Source organism: Castor canadensis, chromosome 8 (assembly GCF_047511655.1).
Source record: "Castor canadensis chromosome 8, mCasCan1.hap1v2, whole genome shotgun sequence".
NCBI classification, from domain to species: Eukaryota; Metazoa; Chordata; class Mammalia; order Rodentia; family Castoridae; genus Castor; species Castor canadensis.
In genome coordinates, this window is record NC_133393.1 from 52,252,003 (window position 1) to 52,271,956 (window position 19,954).

A 19,954-nucleotide genomic window follows, 5' to 3' on the forward strand; every position below is an offset into this window, starting at 1 on the left:
TAATGTTGTTGGATTGGGTCACACACTAAGGGGAGAGCACATAGGGGAGGAATGGGGATAGGTAGGAAAGCCAAAACTTGAAAGTGTTTGATGTCCCCATTGCAGAGGATCTAATACAGTTCCTTAAAACAACAGAAGTCAATATGGGAAGGTGACCAGGAAGTAGTGAAGAGGTCAGGTAGAGATGAATCAATTCAGGTTGTAATACACTTGTGCATAGAAGCAATGCTAGGAATCTCTCTGTATAGCTATCCTTATCTCAACTAGCAGAAATGCTTTGTGTTTCTTATTATTGCTTATGTCTGCTCTTCAACTAGGTTGGAGAAAAGGGCAGAACAGGTTCTGCCTAGAAACAAGGGGTGTAGGGCAGAGGGGCAGAGAGTAGGGGGTGGGGGGGGAATGGCCCCAACAATGCATGCACATATGAATAAATGAATAAAGAAAAAAAGGGAAATGATTAAGGAAGTAATAAATACATGAATATGTATGGCATTTCCATTGTGAAATCATAGATAAATGCATATTCTCTGAAGAAAGAGACCCACAGAAGTACCCATATTTTCTGAGACAAACTTACAGAGCTAAAGTAGAAGGGAAACTTATTTGACCACCTTTAAATTAATCTTGTACAAGAGAATACCCTATTTGACTGTTACACACCTAAAAGATACACAGTTACCCTTGGAATGATATTTATGTAATGAAACAATGTCCCATTTATATTTTATCATATTTCAAATACTCTAATATTTGATCCAAGTTTGGTTGAGTGGTGCTCCCAGAAAGATGCTTCCACATCCTAATTCCTGGAACCTGTGAATGTGACCTCATGTTAAAAAAAGTTCTTTGGGGTATAATAAAGTTAGGGATCTTCAGATGAAGAGATCATTGTGGTTGATCAGCATGCGCCCTCAATCCAATGACAGGAGTCTTACAGGAAACAGAAGAGGGGAGGATGAATACACAAGAGGAGCAGGACATGTGAAGATGGAGGCAGAGGTAGGAGCAATGAAGCCATATGCTAGTTGCCCTCAAGTACTGAAAGAAACAGAGAAAGGTTCTCCTGCAAAGAGCCCTACAGAAGACAGGCTTTGTGGGACCCCAAGCTTTCAACTCCCAGAACTGTGAGACAGTAAGTTGTCATCTTAAACCACTCAGATTTTGGTAATTTGTTGTGGCAGCCTCAGAAAATTAATATAGAACAAGTTAAATTTAAAACGGTCAGTGTCTGCTCTAATAGTGTCAAAGCTAGTTTTTCTATGCTCTGAAATAGGTATGCTTTCTTTTGTTTTCTCTTTAAGATGGCATCTAGTTATATGGGATATAGGTATGCCTTATTTGGCCTTGTGCTTACTAAGGGTCAACTGGCATGCTCAGACCCAGGTGGGACTTTCACTGTCTCCTGGTTTCAGCCTCAGAGTTGTTGCCTATGTTACTCCCCTGTTTGGAGGCCATATAGGTGGGACCAGTCCTGGGCTTGGCTCTTCTCAGAGTCTGCTGTTGGTAAAATTCCCAGGCTTCTCATTTCTGAGTATCTTAGGGTATATTGGATTCACTCCTAGGTAGTCTTCTCTCTACACCTCAGTTATAGGACATCTTCCATTCCCTGCCTGTATAAGCATCTTAGCTGGGCTGCCAGCCCTCTCATCACTCCTCATGTCTTGCTGCTGATTCTCCCTGCATTGCTTAGCACATCTAGAAGCAGTTGCCCTTGGCCTGTCTGGTGATGTCCGAGGAGATCTCTTTGACTCAGACATAAAACAGAGTGCAGGTCCTTTACTTAGTTCCCTGTCTTATCCCATATGCTTTGGCCCAAAAAAGGGTTGATGGAAACACTAAAGGCTCACAACCTACTCCACTAGTCCAGATGGAACAGACTTGGAACTGCTACTTCCAAGAACCACAGATGAGCTTTGTCAATAGTAACCCCAAAGTCATTGTCTTTGACATACTAAAATTATTTAGAAAATTTTTTTCATGAAGTCTTGTTACAAAATGCTGTTTTGAATAATGGAGATGCATACTCTTTCTTTTGGAATTTCTGCTGTAGGTCTTCTAATCTTTCTTCAACCTTGAACATACTTTGGAGACATTCATGGAGAGAGAGAATATAATCCAAAGCAGCAAGCCTTTGAACTGACAGAAGTACTTTACATTGATGTAGACTTGGAAATGGAGTCCTTCTTTGGTCCCTACTGCAGATATGATCCCCTCCTATAAATAAGACAATGAGAACTTAAAATACCTTCTTAAGAAAATAGCAGTGATAAAAGTACTAGAATTACAGGTATAGGAACTAACATTGAACATTGTGTGTTAGTCTTAGTTCCCTACTGAAAGTCATGTTTCCTTGACTTGAGGTGGCCTTTCATTTTTCTTCCTAGCCACACTCTTTAGTTCCTATCCATGGTCTGTGTTTTAATCCCGCTTCACCTGTGGATTTCTCTTCATTTCCTAGAGGCTCAGCATTGGATTTAAAGAAATAGTAATAATCATATTTTACCCAACATATATTGGTGTTTTTAATGTGATAATTTTCATTTGTTGTTTTGTCTGAACACAAGTTCTTTCTGTCATGCTGGCAAAACTCATTATCAATATCTTATTTATTTTTTTTCTTCTATTATTCATATGTGCATACAAGGCTTGGTTCATTTCTCCCCCCTGCCCCCACCCCCTCCCTTACCACCCACTCCGCCCCCTCCCTCTCCCCCCCCTCAATACCCAGCAGAAACTATTTTGCCCTTATCTCTAATTTTGTTGTAGAGAGAGTATAAGCAATAATAGGAAGGAACAAGGGGTTTTGCTGGTTGAGATAAGGATAGCTATACAGGGAGTTGACTCACGTTAATTTCCTGTGCGTGTGTGTTACCTTCTAGGTTAATTCTTTTTGATCTAACCTTTTCTCTAGTACCTGTTCCCCTTTTCCTATTGGCCTCAGTTGCTTTAAGGTATCTGCTTTAGTTTCTCTGCGTTAAGGGCAACAAATGCTAGCTAGTTTTTTAGGTGTCTTACCTATCCTCACCCCTCCCTTGTGTGCTCTCGCTTTTATCATGTGCTCAAAGTCCAATCCCCTTGTTGTGTTTGCCCTTGATCTAATGTCCACATATGAGGGAGAACATACGATTTTTGGTTTTTTGAGCCAGGCTAACCTCACTCAGAATGATGTTCTCCAATTCCATCCATTTACCAGCGAATTATTATCAATATCTTAGAACTAGTGTTGATTCACAATAACTAAGGTATGGAAACAACCCAGATGCCCTACAACTGATGGATCAAGAAAATGTGGTATAGCAGGTGCAGGTTGCTAATGCCTATAATTCTAGCTACTCAGGAGACAGAGATCAGGAGGATTGCAGTTCAAAGCCAGCCTGGGTAAAATAGTTCAGGAGACCCTATCTCAAAAAAAAAAAAAAAAAAAACACCACAAAAAGGGTTGGTGGAGTGGCTCAAGGTGTAAGCCCTTAGTTCAAACCCCAGTACTGAACAACAACAACAAAAAAAGACACCATGTGGTTTAAAGGTTAATGGCTGCAAAAAGTGAAGTACACCAGTTTCAAAAAGACAAATGCCACATGTCTTCTCTCATATGTAGAAGATAGATCCAAAAGGTAAACATATATACAAAATCAAACATCATCCTATACAAACTCTTATGTACAGCATGTTTATAATAATGGAACTATACTATAGAACTTGGGGAAGGAAGGAAAGGAAAAGAGAATGTTATAGCATCAAAAATATTATAAAACATAACATCTGTGAAGGTAGAGGATATAATGGTAAGTATTGAAAGCTGTTGACAAAGGGGGGTGGGAGGAAAGAGGTAAGGGAGAGTAATGGAAGGGGTTAACTGACCAAAGTAAAGTATACTCACTTTCAGTATACACTGAAAAACCCCTTTGAACATTGACTTAGAAGTTAATAACAAAAGAGAGGACTGTAAAATAGGTACAGTGTGTGTGAAGGTATTTGTGAGAGGAAAGGGTGAATGAAGAAATTAAGGTGAGAGAATATGGTTGATGGACATCATACACTTATATGAAATAGAACAATGAAACCTTTTGGGTTGAGGGGGAGAGATGATGGGGACAATGTACCCAATGTACTATATAAGCCTATTTGGAATTGTCACAATGAATTACCCCCTGTACAAGGAATATATCCTAACTAAAAAATGAACTGGTGTTGAGACCAAACCCTCCTTTATTCTCTTATGAGTATACTTGTATGTGAATTATGTAGGTACTCTCATTTTCCTAGGTTAATAACTTTATATTGAAAAAGTAACCCACAATGATACAAGAAGTATTTAGTAATGCTTCCTGCATGAGTCCACATACCTACTTTTGGCCATGACTATGTATTTAGATCTGTTTTCAACCTCCTACTTTCAAAATCAGAGAACATATGACTATGAGACATAGTTACAAATGAAGAAATTTGAACTTTTCTTTGGGACTTAATTGTAGATATCATTACCATTTTAATATAATAACAGCTAGCACTTACTGAGTATTTACTAAGCCTATTAACTGGATTTTCTGAAACCTACCTGTTATTATCCTTATTTTTATAAACAAGGGCACAATGATAGTCCTTATATTTCTATAGTGCTTTATGTTCTGCAACACTATTTCAAATGCATTCTTCTACCCTTAGTTTGGCATGGCAGATGTTAATATGCAGATAGTTTACAGAGGAGATTAACTTCAGGGCTGTCAAATGGTTTGTGCAAGATAGCACAAATAATTAACTACAGCTGTCCTCCAATCACTGGGTTAACTTTTTTCTTAGTCCTTTTCCTACTGAAGTCTTCTAGTTCAGATACTTGGAATCAGATATGCATTTAAACTTTCTGAGAGTTCCATTATCCACATGGGTTCTGATTCACAATCACTGAGGTCATCTCATTGGAAGAGGCTCACCTTTTGCTGGGTTCTGTGGATTAGTGAGAGCCGCAGAGGGCTAGACATCAATAACCTTTACTGGGTCAGGTGCAGGAATTGGTCCTGCCAGTAGGTAGGTACTCAGCTTCCAGGACCTCCTTACCTTCATCTACACATTTTGGATGGTTGGGAAAAGTGCCCTCTAAGGTCTCACATTCTGTGAGTTTAGTAATTTGACTTTTTTTTTTCTGTTTTGGTGGTACTGGGGTTTGAACTCAGGGCCTCAAGCTTGCTAGGCAGGTGCTCTATTTCTTGATTCACTCTGCCAGCCCACATTCTGTGATTTTATATAGTTGTCTCCTAAAAGCAGCCGTCTTGTGTAATAAGAAGTGAAGTTTTAAGAGTAGATTTTTAAAAAATCATTTTGGTCTGTCCTAAGAATTAAGTAGTAAAACATGATTGCAAAAGTAATGTTTAAAATTAACCTGAAAATGAAATTAAGAAAACAACTTGGATGCAGAACTCTTTATCATTAGAAGACAAGTAACCCAATTCAAAATGTACAAAGGGCCTGAACAGACATTTCCCCAAAGGAGATATACGAATGTCCAGCAAGCACATGAAAAGACAGATTCTTGATATCATTGTTATCAGAGAAATGCCAATCAAAATCATAACGAGATATCACTATGATGGCTATGCTATAAAAAACATAGACCATAACCAGTGTTGGAGTGGTTGTGCATAAATCAGAACCCTATTTCACTGTAGGAATGTAAAGTTGTACAGCCACTTTGGAAGACAGTCTATAGTTATCAGTTAAGTTAACCATAGAGCTCCTATGTATAAACTCAAAAGAAGTTAAACACATGGCCACACAAAAGACTTGTACACAAATGTTCATAGCAGCATTATTCACAACAGCCAAATATTGGAAACAACACAGGTATCCATCTGTTAATGAGTAGGTAAATAAAATATAGGATATTTTTCTTATAGTAGAATATTATTTGGCCTTAAAAAGGAACGATACACTGATTGAAGCTTACAAGATGGATGAACTTTGAAAATGAAGTATCCAGTAGAGACAAACAGGTCAGCATGGATTAATTGACCTAACTTCTCCCTTCTCCATGCTCCCTAACAGCAGGCGCTGCCTTTTCACTTCCAAGTACCCATTGCTCAGCTCAGTGCTTGGGCTGGATAAGGGCTCAGGTAATATTGATTGGAAGAATGAGTAAGTCACACAAGGTCAGGTGCTTCCCTTGGGTCCTAAATCTTGGGTCAATTGGAAAATCTGAGCTGTTTGTATGGGAAACTTAGTTTACTAATTTGGCATACTTTATCTGGTATACTTGGGTTGACAGTGTAATCCTGACATTGATATAAAGACAGACATAAAATCTAAGTTTAGTCATAAAGTTAAATTTGTTAAAGTCAATAGAAAATTAAAAATGTGTTAATTTTCTTCATTTTGAATGGCTCCTTCTTAAAGAACTATGTTTTATGAACTGTTATGGAAACTTGAAGCCTGTGAATTGTAAGGGAGATTTGAACATTTAGGTTTCCATTGCAGGCCCATTGTCTTTTTAATCATCTAGCATTGGTATTAATGTATATACTGAGTTGTTGTAGTAAGTTCAGTATGTGTTTGAACTTGTGCTAGGCCACATTTCTTATTAAAATTTAGAAAATTATTTAGAAATATTCCCCTTAGTCCTATGCCAGTTTTTCTCCAGAAGCCAAAACCTTTTATCATATTTGCCTCACTGCTTCTTGTACAAAAGAATAAAGGTAAAGTTTTCAACATGTGATAATGACATATCAGTATATCGGAGCTATATGAAGTCATTATTAACTCACATACATATATATACATATATATAATACATAATATTCATAATACATATCTATATTTCAGTCATGTGTCTTTTTTTTTGTCTTGAGAATTTGACATTAAATAGTGTTTTCTGATAACCTCACCTAGATACAAGGACTCAGAAATGCCTTTTAATTTTGTCCTTCTTTGTGATCTTTTAAAATTAGTAGAAGCTAGGCATGGTACATACAACTATAGTACCAGCTACTCAGAAGGCTGAAGCAAGAGAGTCAGTTGAGCCCAGGAGTTGAACCAGCCTAGGCAATATAACAACACCATGTCTCTTAAAAGAGAGAAAAAAAAGTGAAATCAAAGCAGAGAGAGACTTTCATTAAAAGCCAAAGAACATTAAAACAATCTCAGTAATTTTATCAATTTATGGCACTTTTCATCAAATAATTTTAAAAAGTTTAATATAAAAATGACAAAAGTCAGAAGCCCGTTTTCTTAGATATCACTTATATGACATTGGAAAATGGCATTGCAGTCAGTATAATACAGAGAAATATTTGACTCAGAACCATGCCATACTTTATATTTGGATGGCTGAACTTATTTCTAAATAAGAGTGATCACCACTTATTTTGTTAAGAGAGAGGCAGCCCAAATAAATTTGCTTTTGGTTTCCTTAACTAGCAATCCCTGTGAACTAAGTTACTTCCCCCTTCTTCCCAGGGGCCCCAAAATAACCTTATTAATAGGAATATATGATGTTTGTGTTCTTAAAAAAATCAGGGTGGTCTTAGATGTCTGTCTTCCTTTCTGGTATTTCCCTTTATACAACCCTTTAGAATTCTCTGTTTAAAAACTGGCATTCCATATCTTTTCTTTGGCCTAAAGCCTGGGTTGCATATTGAAACAGCAAATTAGGAATGTTAAGATATCCCCTGAAGAAAAAATGTTTGTTATGAAAGCTGAGCTGATGTGACATTTAGAATTAGAACTTCTTAACTTGTCTAAGTGACAGTTAATGATCTTTTTTCTTTTTCTTTTTTTAAGGGTGGGGAGGAGAATGAAAGAAATGCCCAGAGGCTGATGATTGAGTTTGGTTCACCAAACTGTTAAATGTCAAAGGTACTGCGCTAATAATACACCTTTTGTCTTTTTTTAGGAGCTAATTTTGTCACTCGAAAAATTAGCCGGTCAGTAGCTAAGATTTACCTAGGACAACTGGAATGTTTCAGTTTGGGAAATCTGGATGCCAAACGAGACTGGGGCCATGCCAAGGACTATGTAGAGGTAGGAACTGACTCATTCTGTTCTTAGAAAATGCCTTTATCAGTTGATATTTTAAATGCTGGGTCTGTAGCAAAAAGCATGACCTAGAGGTGGTGGCATATAAACTTCTGGTGCACATATGGTTAACTTCATGCTATTTCCAGTTCAAGACTTGATGGCTCAGGAGTACATGTTGCTTATACTGAATGTTATTTCAACAAGGAAATCGTTCACAGTTTTGTTTTATTTTAAATTGGTTGAAGGAATGGTGCTGGCCAGTACTTTGAATGATGGATGGGAAGATGGATTGAGAAATTTTGAATGTTGGTTCTCTTCACTTTCCAAAGCTTTCATCCTGCCCCATTGTTTCACCTTCTCCTCTTCCTTACCCAGTACTCAGACAACCGCCTTTTTAAGAATGTTTTGAATATAAAGATACTTGTTTTCAACTCTTTAAGAAGCAGTATCCAATTTCACTTTATGTAATGCAAGACCTTTAGATTTACATTATTCTATAAAATTTCTCTGAGAGTAACATTCTTCTGAAACTTTTGGGTTTTGCATTATATCTTGTAACACCACAGGCTTCTTCCCATTGCATACCAATGAGCTTTCTCCATTAAAGAGGGATGGGAGTGTTAATAATGACATTAGTGCAGAGTAATGGATATAGTTAAATCTCCATGCTGATTCTATATCCGTACATGAACAAGCATGGTAAAGGTATAGTCTACCACACCTCTACCATGGTAGATGACCTTGTTCTTGTTTAGCTGCCTACAGATTTCATGTGATGCACAGAAGTCTTTCTGTCCTGAACATTTTTGTCTGGGAAATTGAATTTGACTTCCTTGTGCATTGCTGTAATTCAAAAAGAAATTTGAAAATTTATAAAACAAAACAAATAAGGTTCTGGTGGAGTGGCTTAAATGATAGAGCGCCTGCTTGGCAAGTGTGAGGCCCTGAGTTCAAACCCTAGTGCCACTAAAAAAAACAAAAAGAAAGAAAGAAAGAAAATAAGTGATTCGTTTGCTAACATAAACATTAGCTTTGCCTATGTTTTTATTTTGTTTATGACAACTAAAAATGTGTATGTACTTGAACATGTGATACTGATTTATTTTATGGACAGAAATTCTGATTTAAAATTTTGAATAGTTCAGCATTTTGATCTTTTAAATATGGTTTTCTAAGTTATAATTACAAAGAAGCATTTTACAGCTATAGTCCTAAGATGTATTTTAAGAATATTACATTAAAAAATCCACACTTGCAGAAATTAGAAGAAAGAGGAGATAGGAAATATGAATAGGAGAAGCTAAAACTTTGTCTAACTTAAATAGCCCTTCCTACTGAAAATAGGAAGCAAGTTTTGTAAAAATAAATACCGCATTTTTTAGTAATACCATTTGTGTGTGTAGCCTTCTACAATATTTATATACTTGTGCTACATTAAAGCTATATCCAAATTCTTCTCTTGATTTGGACAGCAAAAAGACTTTATTTCGTTTCATTTTATTTTATTGACTTAGGTGAAAGAAATTTGTACTAGAACTCAGGAATATATTAGATTTTGATAAAATACTATACCAATATGTTGAGAGTGCTTGTTATTTGTTTTGTTTATTCTCTTCTTTATGATTTTTATGTTTCCATATCTTTGAAATGGACACATGTAAACCTTTACAATTAGGAGCAGAAATGACATTTTAAAAATAGACCAACAATCTGATGAAAAGGAATGAAACTATTAAATAAGTATGTAAGTAAAGAGAAAATTTGTGAACCAATGGTTTTCCCATCTTCTCACTCTATAAAGGCCAAGGCCAGCATTGCTAAGGGGTGTAGCCCAAATCTTGGCATAAAGAACTCATGTTTGTATTCACATAAAATAAAAATATTTTATAAATAGTTTGGGCTCAAATATTTGAAAGCTTGTCATTTTTATGATTGCTTGAAAAAATGATGTTAATACAAAATGCCCAGATGTAAAAATACCCACCTGATGTTAACATGCTCAGACCTTTTAATAAAAATGTGAAATTGTTACATTCCATACACACAAAGAATCACAAAGTTAAGGCATTCTCCTTGATAGCTAAGATTTGATTTGTTCTGCAGTACCAATGAGTTTTGTATAGTGAAGATGCTTCTGGAGTTCTAATGGTAATATTCTATTAATGATATAAGAAGCTTTTCATAGTTCTCATTTATATGTGCTGAAAGAAGTCTAAATTTCCTGATTTCTGAAAAGGCACCATTATTAAGAATTCATACTTTGCTACTTTTCCTTTGCAGAAATAGTGACATTTCTTAAGCACAAGTAGACCCTAGCAGTGATAGTGGGAGACTTCAATACTCCATATCAGCAATAGATAGGTCGTTCAGACAGGAAAAATCAACAAAGAAGTTTCAGAATGTAATGACACTGTAAACCAAATGCACTAAGCAGACATCATCCAACAGCTGCACAATACATATTCTTCTTAGCATCCCATGCAACTTTCTCTAAAGCAAATCATATTTTAGGACACAAAGCAAGTCTTAGTAAATATAAGTTGAAATAACTCCCTGCTATTTCAGACCATAATGGGGTAAAGGTAGAACTTAACAGCTAAAGAAACTACAGTAAATATTCAGATATATGGAGACCAAGCAACACATTGTTGAATGACCAGTGGGTCATGAAGAAATAAGGGAAAATCCAAAAGTTCCTAGAACCTAATGATAATGAAAATGCAACCTACCAGAACCTATGGGATACAGCAAAGGCAGTGTTAAGGGGGATGTTAATAGCTATGAGCACCTACATCAAAAAAAGAGAAATCACAAATAAATAGTCCCTAGAGAAACAAGAATATGTCAAACCCCAAATTAGCAGATGGAAAGAAATAATAAAAATTAGGACAGAAATTAATGCTGGAGATATGCACATAGGGAATTATCTTTTCAATAGGATACCGGTTGCCCAGGATATAAGAGCAAAAATTAACAAATGGGCCTGCATCAAATTATAAAGTTGCTGCACATCAAAAGGAACAATTACCAGAATCAACAGATAACCCACAGAATGGGAGAAAATCTTTGCCAGCTATTCCACAGATAAACGATTAATATCTAGAACATTCAAAGAGCTCCAAAAAACTAAACAGTAATCGTAAATTTATTAAAATAATGTTACTTCATAGACTTGTGACTAAAAGTAAGTTTGTTGCCAAAATTAACATGCATAGCTATATCCACACTCTTAAAGAGAATGCATGTGCATTCTGTCAGGGGGATTAGCTTTAGGTTGAAGAACTGTTTGCAAATGTAAATCAAAGAAGTCACAATTGTGTTTCACTTGCATACATTGTAAGTATGTAATGCCTCTTGTTTAAACAAAGATGTTGATAAATCTTTAGGTTAGGAGACTCACATTTTTACATTCAGATGTCTTTACCCTAATAGAGAGTATTGGTCCATTGACTATGACACAGAGAAAATAAATCCTACCTGGGCCAGTGAATTGCTCCTCATCCTTAGATAAGTTGTCATTTCTCAGTTTACTCATCTGTGAAAAGGACCTAATAGCAACCCTATAAAAATTGGCATCAATGTGCTTGACATATATGATTAGTCTATTTCTATCTTTTAAACACCATGAAGTCATTTCCTCTTGTTTATTCTGATTTCATTCATATCCATTTATAGTCCTGCTTCCTAGACCAAAATGCTTTAAAAATTATTTAAGTGAATGAAATGTATTAGAAGGCCAGGCACAGTGGCTCAAACCTGTAATCTTAGTTACTTGGGATGTGAAGATTGGAAGGATCATGGCTCAAGGCCAGCCTGGACAAAAAAAATTTGTAAGACCCCATTTCAACCAATGATTGGTTATAGCAGCACATGTCTGTCATCCTGGGCTACACACCAGGAAGCACAAATAGGAGGATTGTGGAACAGGATGCTAAAGTGCGGCTCTAATGCAAAAATAACCAGCATAAAAAGTGCTGGAGGCATGGCTCAAGTGGTAGAGTACCTACCTACCAAGCACCAAGGCCATGAAGGTCAATCCCCAGTACTGCCAAAAATATTTTTTAAGTATTTCAACTTGAAATGAAGAAAGTATATTAAAACTGTATTAAATTATAGTTTACTTCATAATAAATAAGCTATAGGTGAAATATATCTTTGCCAATGTTTTATTACACAGGTTTTAAATATACAGAGATAATTGAACACATTTTACTATAAACACTCAAATATCTACCACCCAAGATAATTAATACCAAACTATATTTTGGGTTTTCTGTTGTTTTATTTTTTAATTTTATTTTATCATTTTTACATTTATGTACATGTCTATACATTATTTGGACCACCTCTCCCCCACCCCCGCTTCTGGGTATTTTGAAAAAAAATTACAATATTTAGATAATTACAATAGTGCTAATGTTGACAATTGTAGATGCTTAATTTAAACAATGACAAGTTAATAAAAATTCCTATTTCTTATAAGATATAGTAAGCAATTTGAACTTTTGAAATGTTCTTATTTTCTGTTTTCCCTGAGCCCTCCACAAGGTGTTTTCTTACCTGCTCCCTTTGTATGTACTGACTCCTGGCATTTTTGAGCACACTCTGGGGCATATGATCCACTTTCAAGTGGTGACTCAAAACTGCAAAGGGAAGAACCTCTAACTTTGCAGGATGGCATTGTTCACCCAACATGTATTCTATTGAGCACTACCATGGTCACATTTTAGTTGCTTTGTGTAAAGCCCTATAAGACTGAAAAATGCTGTTCGCACAAAGTTGAACAGATTTTTTTATAGTAGAACTGACTGTCCCAAAGTTCTGATACGTGAATCTTCACTAGCCAGCTAAGATTGTGATAGGGCACCCTTTGAACTTATTTGACTTGGGCACCTTTAGGTACTGGCATGAAAATAAGTTTAAGCTTTTACCACTTATAAGAGGGACCCTTGCCCTTGAGAGACACATGTAATCGAGAGATCTACCTAACTTCAGGTCTTGCCAGACTCAGCAAAAACCATTTATGAATCAGGGAGTAGTTTTCTGCCCACATCCAACCTCACAGATGCTCCTGAAGAGTTTTTACTGTCAAATGTCATTAGAAGTGGGCTTAAAGTTCACTAAATTTAACATCATAACCTCCTATCTTCTTTTTCTTGTTGGGAGCACATACTGAATAACAGCAATGGTGCTTTTTAAAATAAAAATTATTGTGGAATGTTAGGTACTTACTATGTTAGGTGACAGAAACCTTATTGAGGATTGTATAAACATTATCTTATCGGTACAACACTCCTGAAAGATAAGTCACATGTCCTCATTTTACGGCTGAAGAAACTGAGAAGATTCATTGATGCTTTGCCCAAAGCCCTAACAGTAAAGGCTAATGAAACCAAAATACCAGCTTAGTCCTGGTACCTATACCATTATCCTAACCACCCATTTACAGTGGAGAGTGGGTTTGGGGACATTAGCACTAAAGTACCACTCCATTTCTAGGCACATTGAAAATTAAGCTCTTACATGATAAAAGCGAGAGCACACAAGGGAGGGGTGAGGATAGGTAAGACACCTAAAAAACTAGCTAGCATTTGTTGCCCTTAACGCAGAGAAACTAAAGCAGATACCTTAAAGCAACTGAGGCCAATAGGAAAAGGGGAACAGGTACTAGAGAAAAGGTTAGATCTAAAAGAATTAACCTAGAAGGTAACACCCATGCACAGGAAATCAATGTGAGTCGATGCCCTGTATAGCTATCCTTATCTCAACCAGCAAAAACCCTTGTTCCTTCCTATTATTGCTTATACTCTCTCTACAACAAAATTAGAAATAAGGGCAAAATAGTTTCTGCTGGGTATTAGGGAGGGAGGGGGCAGAGTGGGTGGTAAGGGAGGGGGTGGGGGCAGGGGGGAGAAATGAACCAAGCCTTGTATGCACATATGAATAATAAAAGAAAAATGAAAAAAAAAAAAAAAAAGAAAATTAAGCTCTTCCTTTTTTTCTTCCTACCATTCATGGCCCAGGAGGAAGAGAAATACTTGTAAGATAAGAATCTGACATAGATATGTTTCTGATCTTGCTGGATCTATGATTCTGGGTGTATTAGGCAAAAATACAGAGGGTGTGTTTGGGGAAACTGTGGAGTGAGGTCTTCTTCTCCCTCTGTCCATTATCCTCTAAATGAGTGGACCTTCAGTGTATATCAATGCAGCTTCCAGTACTCAGCTAGTACTGATAACTGGGAAAGCTGGGGAGTCTCTGCAGGGGATGTAGACTATGAACAGAGTTGGGGAGAACTGACCAACATTTCTCTTGTCTTTTCTTCCCTATCTGTCTTAACATTTTAGACATATGTGTCACCAATCTGAAATGAAGAGATACCACTTAAACTTTCTGAGATCTTATTTAAGGGAAGTTTGCTGGTTAAAACATCACTGTCAACAAACTAGTGCATGGGTGTGTGTGCATGCTCACACACATGCACAAAGAGTAGCATATAAAAGTAGAATCTTTTGTGTTTCACTTCTCTGAAGTGTTAGTGGTGCCAGAATCTGTTTTATTAAGGCCTCACCTAACAGGAAGCAGGAGTGAGGTTTAACTCCTAAAGTGACCTCAGGTGAGACATACCAGGTCACTGTAGAAATCTCTATCTGAACACCATCATTCCACTTTTGAAGTCATTATGTGAATATCTGCAGAGAGCTGACTAGGGGTGGAGGTGAGGCTGTTCCTGGAGAGCCTGTCCTAGTGGAATCTTCGTCATCTGACAGGTAGGAAACAAGAGCAGTGGTAGGATTTCTACTAAGTCCAGGAGTCTAATCCATGCTCTTATTTAGGAACCTAGGATGTTCTTTCTTTGAAGGAAAATATGTCAGTAACCTTCTTGTTTAATGTATTAGTTGTAACAGATTGGTTTTTAAATTTTGACTTTATATATTGACTGGCGAGGTATTGACTGCTGTTTTCCATTGGAGGGGAAATCTTATATAAGCTGTATGGTACAGGTTTTGAAAAATATTCCAGAAAAAATGCAAATAACTAAATAAATAGGCTCTTTTATTTGTAATTAGAAGAACATGATTGTTTTCTGTGTATTTCTAACAAACCAGCCATCTATACAAAGGCAACTCAAAGATCTTACAAAGAAAAAGGAAAGAATAGACTTGTTTTTTTATTTTTGTGGGGGGGGAAGCATGTAACAGATTTTCTATAGTTTTGAAATCTAAAATGTTTAGATTAAACAGCTATCTCTCTTCCAAAAGATAGTACTATTCACCACACCAAAGTACAGAAGAAAACCATTTCCCTATTCTGGCTGTATATATATATATATATATATATACATATATAAATTCAACTTGTATTTCCCCCTTTTTTCTCCTTTCTTCTGTCAAATATTGTTTTTGCGGAGTGGAGGGGAGACTTGCTAGGGTTGGAACCCAGGGCCTTGTTTATGCTAAGCATGTGCTCTACCACGGAGCTACATCCTGAGCCCTGTGTAGCAAACTTCAAGGTTTTCGGTGTATTAATTTTTAAAGCCAAGAAAAATAAAGAAGTATAGCTATCTGTTTCATCTGTCCACGTCTTAATGGTTAGGAATGATGGCCTAGAAGTGGTCATGACCGAATCAGAAATTGTAGGCCCCATTTGAATTTTTGCGTTAATGAAAGACAGCTTTCCTGTCTGTATTTTTCAAATGAATTATTTATCACGTTTTCATCCACAGGTATTTAGAAGTATGAGGGTGAGTGCATTTTTAGATCACATTTTCAGTTTGACTTTAAACATACAAAGTGAACATAAGACATTAAATTGGAAAAGCTGTCCTGGGTGAGCAGTAGTTGGGATGGGAGTGCAAACCCAACATAGAATGGAATTGCAAATTCTGTTGGCATTGAGCCTGTGAACATGGGTTAAGGAACTATAAATGTCTTTTTAAGTTCTAGTGGGTAATAATTAAGCATGTTAAGATAGAAGCTATACTGTACCCTGTAGTCACTTCCATTGATGGGGCAGGTCATCACATCATTGTCGATCATGTGATCGACAATGAAGTGATCCTTAGTTCCTAAGAAGGTCTGGTTCTAGCCCTGAATATGAAACTGAGGAAAATAGTGTGGAGAAATTTCTTTTTATACTGTGATCATGACTTTAAACATTTTCCTGTTCATGAGATTCCTTAGCTTCCTCCTTCTGCACTGGCTGGTCTGCCCTCTTCCCTCATTGCAGAGCTCAGAACTTAGACTCTCCCCTAGGTCCACCAGCTCCTCCCCTGTGTCACAACCACTTACACCCATCAAGGAAAACAAGACTATTCAGATGGCATTGCCTGATAAAATAGACCCTCACCTAAATTTGTTGGTAATTTTACTTATTGAAAATATAGGTCTTTAATATTCAGTGCTTCACTTTTACACTAATGAACTTTGGAAAGGGAAAAATGCATCTTTAATCAAGGCAGTCTTTCTCTTATTTTCATCTGTTCTATGTACACAAACACTATAGATTAATCTCCTCTCCCTCTCTCCTTCCCCCTCATCTCCCTTCCTCCTTCCCTCCCCCTTAGTTATTCCTCCTTGCTACTCTTTCATGCACACAAACATAAGTAAGCACACACATCAAGATAAATTCAAAATCCCAGTTTTTGAATTCATTCTCAAGTATTGTTTGGCTTTATCCTACTTAATGGACACCTTTATTGTAGGAAATCATTTACCAAAAATTAGCCCATATTCTACTCTGCATTACTGAAGTTAGAGAACATTCAAAAGCCATTTTCCTTTTGTAGTCAAATTTCCAGAGTTACCAACTTGATAGAGTTGCCTCAGAAACTATGGGCATATCTTGCACACAGTTAAATATGTTCCATACAGATGAATTTGGGGTATATTTAAAAGAAGGTCTCCTAAAAGATAAAGAATCAGACTTCCCCTAAATCTACTTAGTTCACAAGGATTCTTTTACAGAATTAGAATTAGCTAAAGGCAAAATAGAGAAATCCTTTGAGAAATTGTCTCTGCATTGTAGATGTAAGCCTCATATGGAAATTATTAGTAAAGCTCTCAAAGAAATAGATGAAATTACCCCTTAGGATAGCTTCTCTGTGTATTTCAAAGAGTTATGTAAAATACTTAAGATCATTTATGCTATTTTTCTTGTATTATGGAGAGAATGGTTGGATTCACAGCATTACTTTCTATAGAATTGTCACTCCCATAAACATAGGATGCTACCTCCTGTCAGTCTTTCAAGGAAGTTCCTTGAAGGCAAGCATCTGTTATTCTTGATACATAACAGATGATCAGTAAATTGTGATCATTTCTTTATAAAATCCTACTCTTTATGAAATTTCTTAAAATAAGATACATATATATATTGTGTATATATATATATATATATATATATATATATATATATATATATATATATAATATGTTATTCCTTTTACTATCAAAGATGTTTTCATAGCATAAGACATTATGCTAATCTTTTCACAAGTTGTGATGGATTTGCTAGATTCCAGCAAAATGCTTTTAAGTATACTTCTCTCTGGTTGCTTGCAGACTGTGCAGGAAACTGGGCTGTGCCCATATGCTCTTATGGTAGCCAGTTTCCTGACTATCTTTTGATTGTCCTATGAGAATCTAGATTCTCCTATCAAATTTTATTCTTACTTTATAAGGAACAGGTATAAAATAGAAAAACTGATACTGGCCCTGATTTATCAAACAAAATTTGCAATTCACAAAAATAACCTTGGCGTGTAAAGCCAAGTACTAAAATACTCCCAGGTGTGCCTGATAGTGTGGCATCACCTAATTCAGAAATCACTTTATTTGTGGGCTCACTGCAGTATTTCCTCTCCATTTTTAAGGGTCTTGTATCCTAGAGCATTCTTCTAGATAGACCTAACCTTCAATTCTTCCATTCTTTCCCTTCTCCCCTCCCATCCTAATTCCAACACATACCCAAACATTAAAAACAAGTCCCTTTTTAATAAGGGGCTTTGCATTGAGGTGCATAAAATTTTACTCAAAGATTCTTTGTATGTGTTGTGCCTTAGATAGAACCCAGGGCATTACCCATGCTGAGCCTGTACTCTACCTCTGAGCAACACTCTGATCCCTTAAAGATTCTTTAAAAAAAAAAAAAGAATATATATATATATATTCTATATATATATAGTATATATATATATATATATATATATATATATTCTATATATATATATATATTCTATATATATAGAATATATATATATATATATTCTATTTTATTTTATTTGGTGCTACTGGGATTTGAACTTAGGGCTTTACACTTGCTAGGTAGGTACTCCACTGCTTACACCATTCCTCCAACCCTCTTTTCTCTGGTTATTTTGGAAATTGGGTCTCACTTTTTGCCTAGGCCAGTCTGGACTGAGATTCTCCTATTTTATGCTTCCTGCCATCTTTGCTGGGTTGACAGGCATGTACCACCACACCCAGCTTTTTTTTTTTTTTTTTTTGCAATGAGATAGAGTCTTGTGAACTTCCTGGCCTCAAACCATAGTCCTCCCAATTTCAGCCTCCCAAGTAGCTAGGATTATAGGAGTAAGCCATTGACACCCAGCTTAAAGATTCCTGTATACATTTACTTAACAGTAGGTGCTGAAAATTTATGTCAACTTTTCAGGAAGAAGAGAGGTATTCTACAGTGTCCCATCAGTTTCTTGGTGGGTGTGCCGTCTTTTCCTCCTGGCTGCCCATCACCCACATACTTACAGAACAGGTCCAAGGTCCATCCTGCAGCCTCTGACTCACAGAGCATAGTGACAGTGTATGGCCACCTGTGCTGAAGGGAACTAGTTACATTCCAGGTAAATGACTGGAAGAGGCTTCCTGCCTCTTGGGCCATTCTGTCACCAAGTCCACAATGGACAGGTAACCCAGCCATGCCTACCTCCTCCTCACCAGGAAAAGGCAAAAACTAGGATCCCAAGGGCTACATGTTTCCATTTTTTTTGTATAGTGTGTCCTTTATTTACAGAATTTCTTGCTGGTTTTCACTGAATCTTATTTAAAGTTTGAAGATAAAATACAAAGAGCTTTCACCAGACCTTGTCTTAAACCCTAGAAAAAAGGTTATCCTCTTGTGTTTGTGTAATGCCTTTTCCTTTCTTTTGCCTTGATTCTCTCAACAAATTTCTGACCATGGTTAGTGCAGCAGGGATTGTTGCTTGAAGTTTTCATGAGAAATGGCTCGCTTTGAGAGGAGAATCCCTCTCTGAAGTCCTTGCCTGGCACCAAGCAATGGGGCCCAGCCCCCTCCAGCTGTTTTCATTGTGATGCCTGCTCTGATACAGTTCCCAGTTTCTGGATTGGGTTTTGGCATATGTAACTTTTTTTTTTGAGGTTTTAAAACCATTTTTCACTGACTTCAAATGTTTACAATCTAACAAACTATGTATCTAACTAAAATGTGTACATCTCACAAGAAACTGCAGATAAGCTAACATTTTTGCTATTGGCCTTCTAAGTTCTCTACTCATCCTGTGAAGTAAGTCCAGTGTGAGAAATGGAATAAGAAATACACAGCAAAATATTCCAGAAGCCAAAATTACAAGGCCAGGTCTGCATTCTAAACAGGAGGCCTTCCTGCAGGAAGTAGTAATTTAATAGTTGTACACTCATATAATTTGAGGAAGACATCACCTCTGTACAGGAAATACAAGTTTAACAGAAATCATTTCATTTGATCCTTATCTTAAAAAAAAAAAAAACTAAAGAAGTTTCAAGAAGTGGCAGAGGTGGTTTAAATTCCATTCCCTTTTGTAAGTGGGAGCTGAAAACTTCCTTGTGGTTAACTAGCCAGCAGGGCCTTTGGGAAACCAAAGCATCACTGACTGGCTGGGCCAAATGAGTCATCTATTAAAATTATCCCTAATGAATTATGGGTTTGCTTGTTT

General features: G+C 36.6%; 1 protein-coding gene across 2 annotated transcripts in view; it reads left to right on the top strand.

Moving 5' to 3' along the window:
* Gmds (GDP-mannose 4,6-dehydratase) overlaps positions 1-19,954 on the top strand; it is a 631,788-nt gene that overhangs the window by 311,896 nt on the left and 299,938 nt on the right. For both annotated transcript variants that reach the window (XM_074082996.1, XM_020165951.2), the window contains exon 7: positions 7,883-8,010. In XM_074082996.1, coding sequence (XP_073939097.1) covers positions 7,883-8,010 — 128 coding nt within the window. The remainder of the gene's footprint in view (positions 1-7,882; positions 8,011-19,954) is intronic.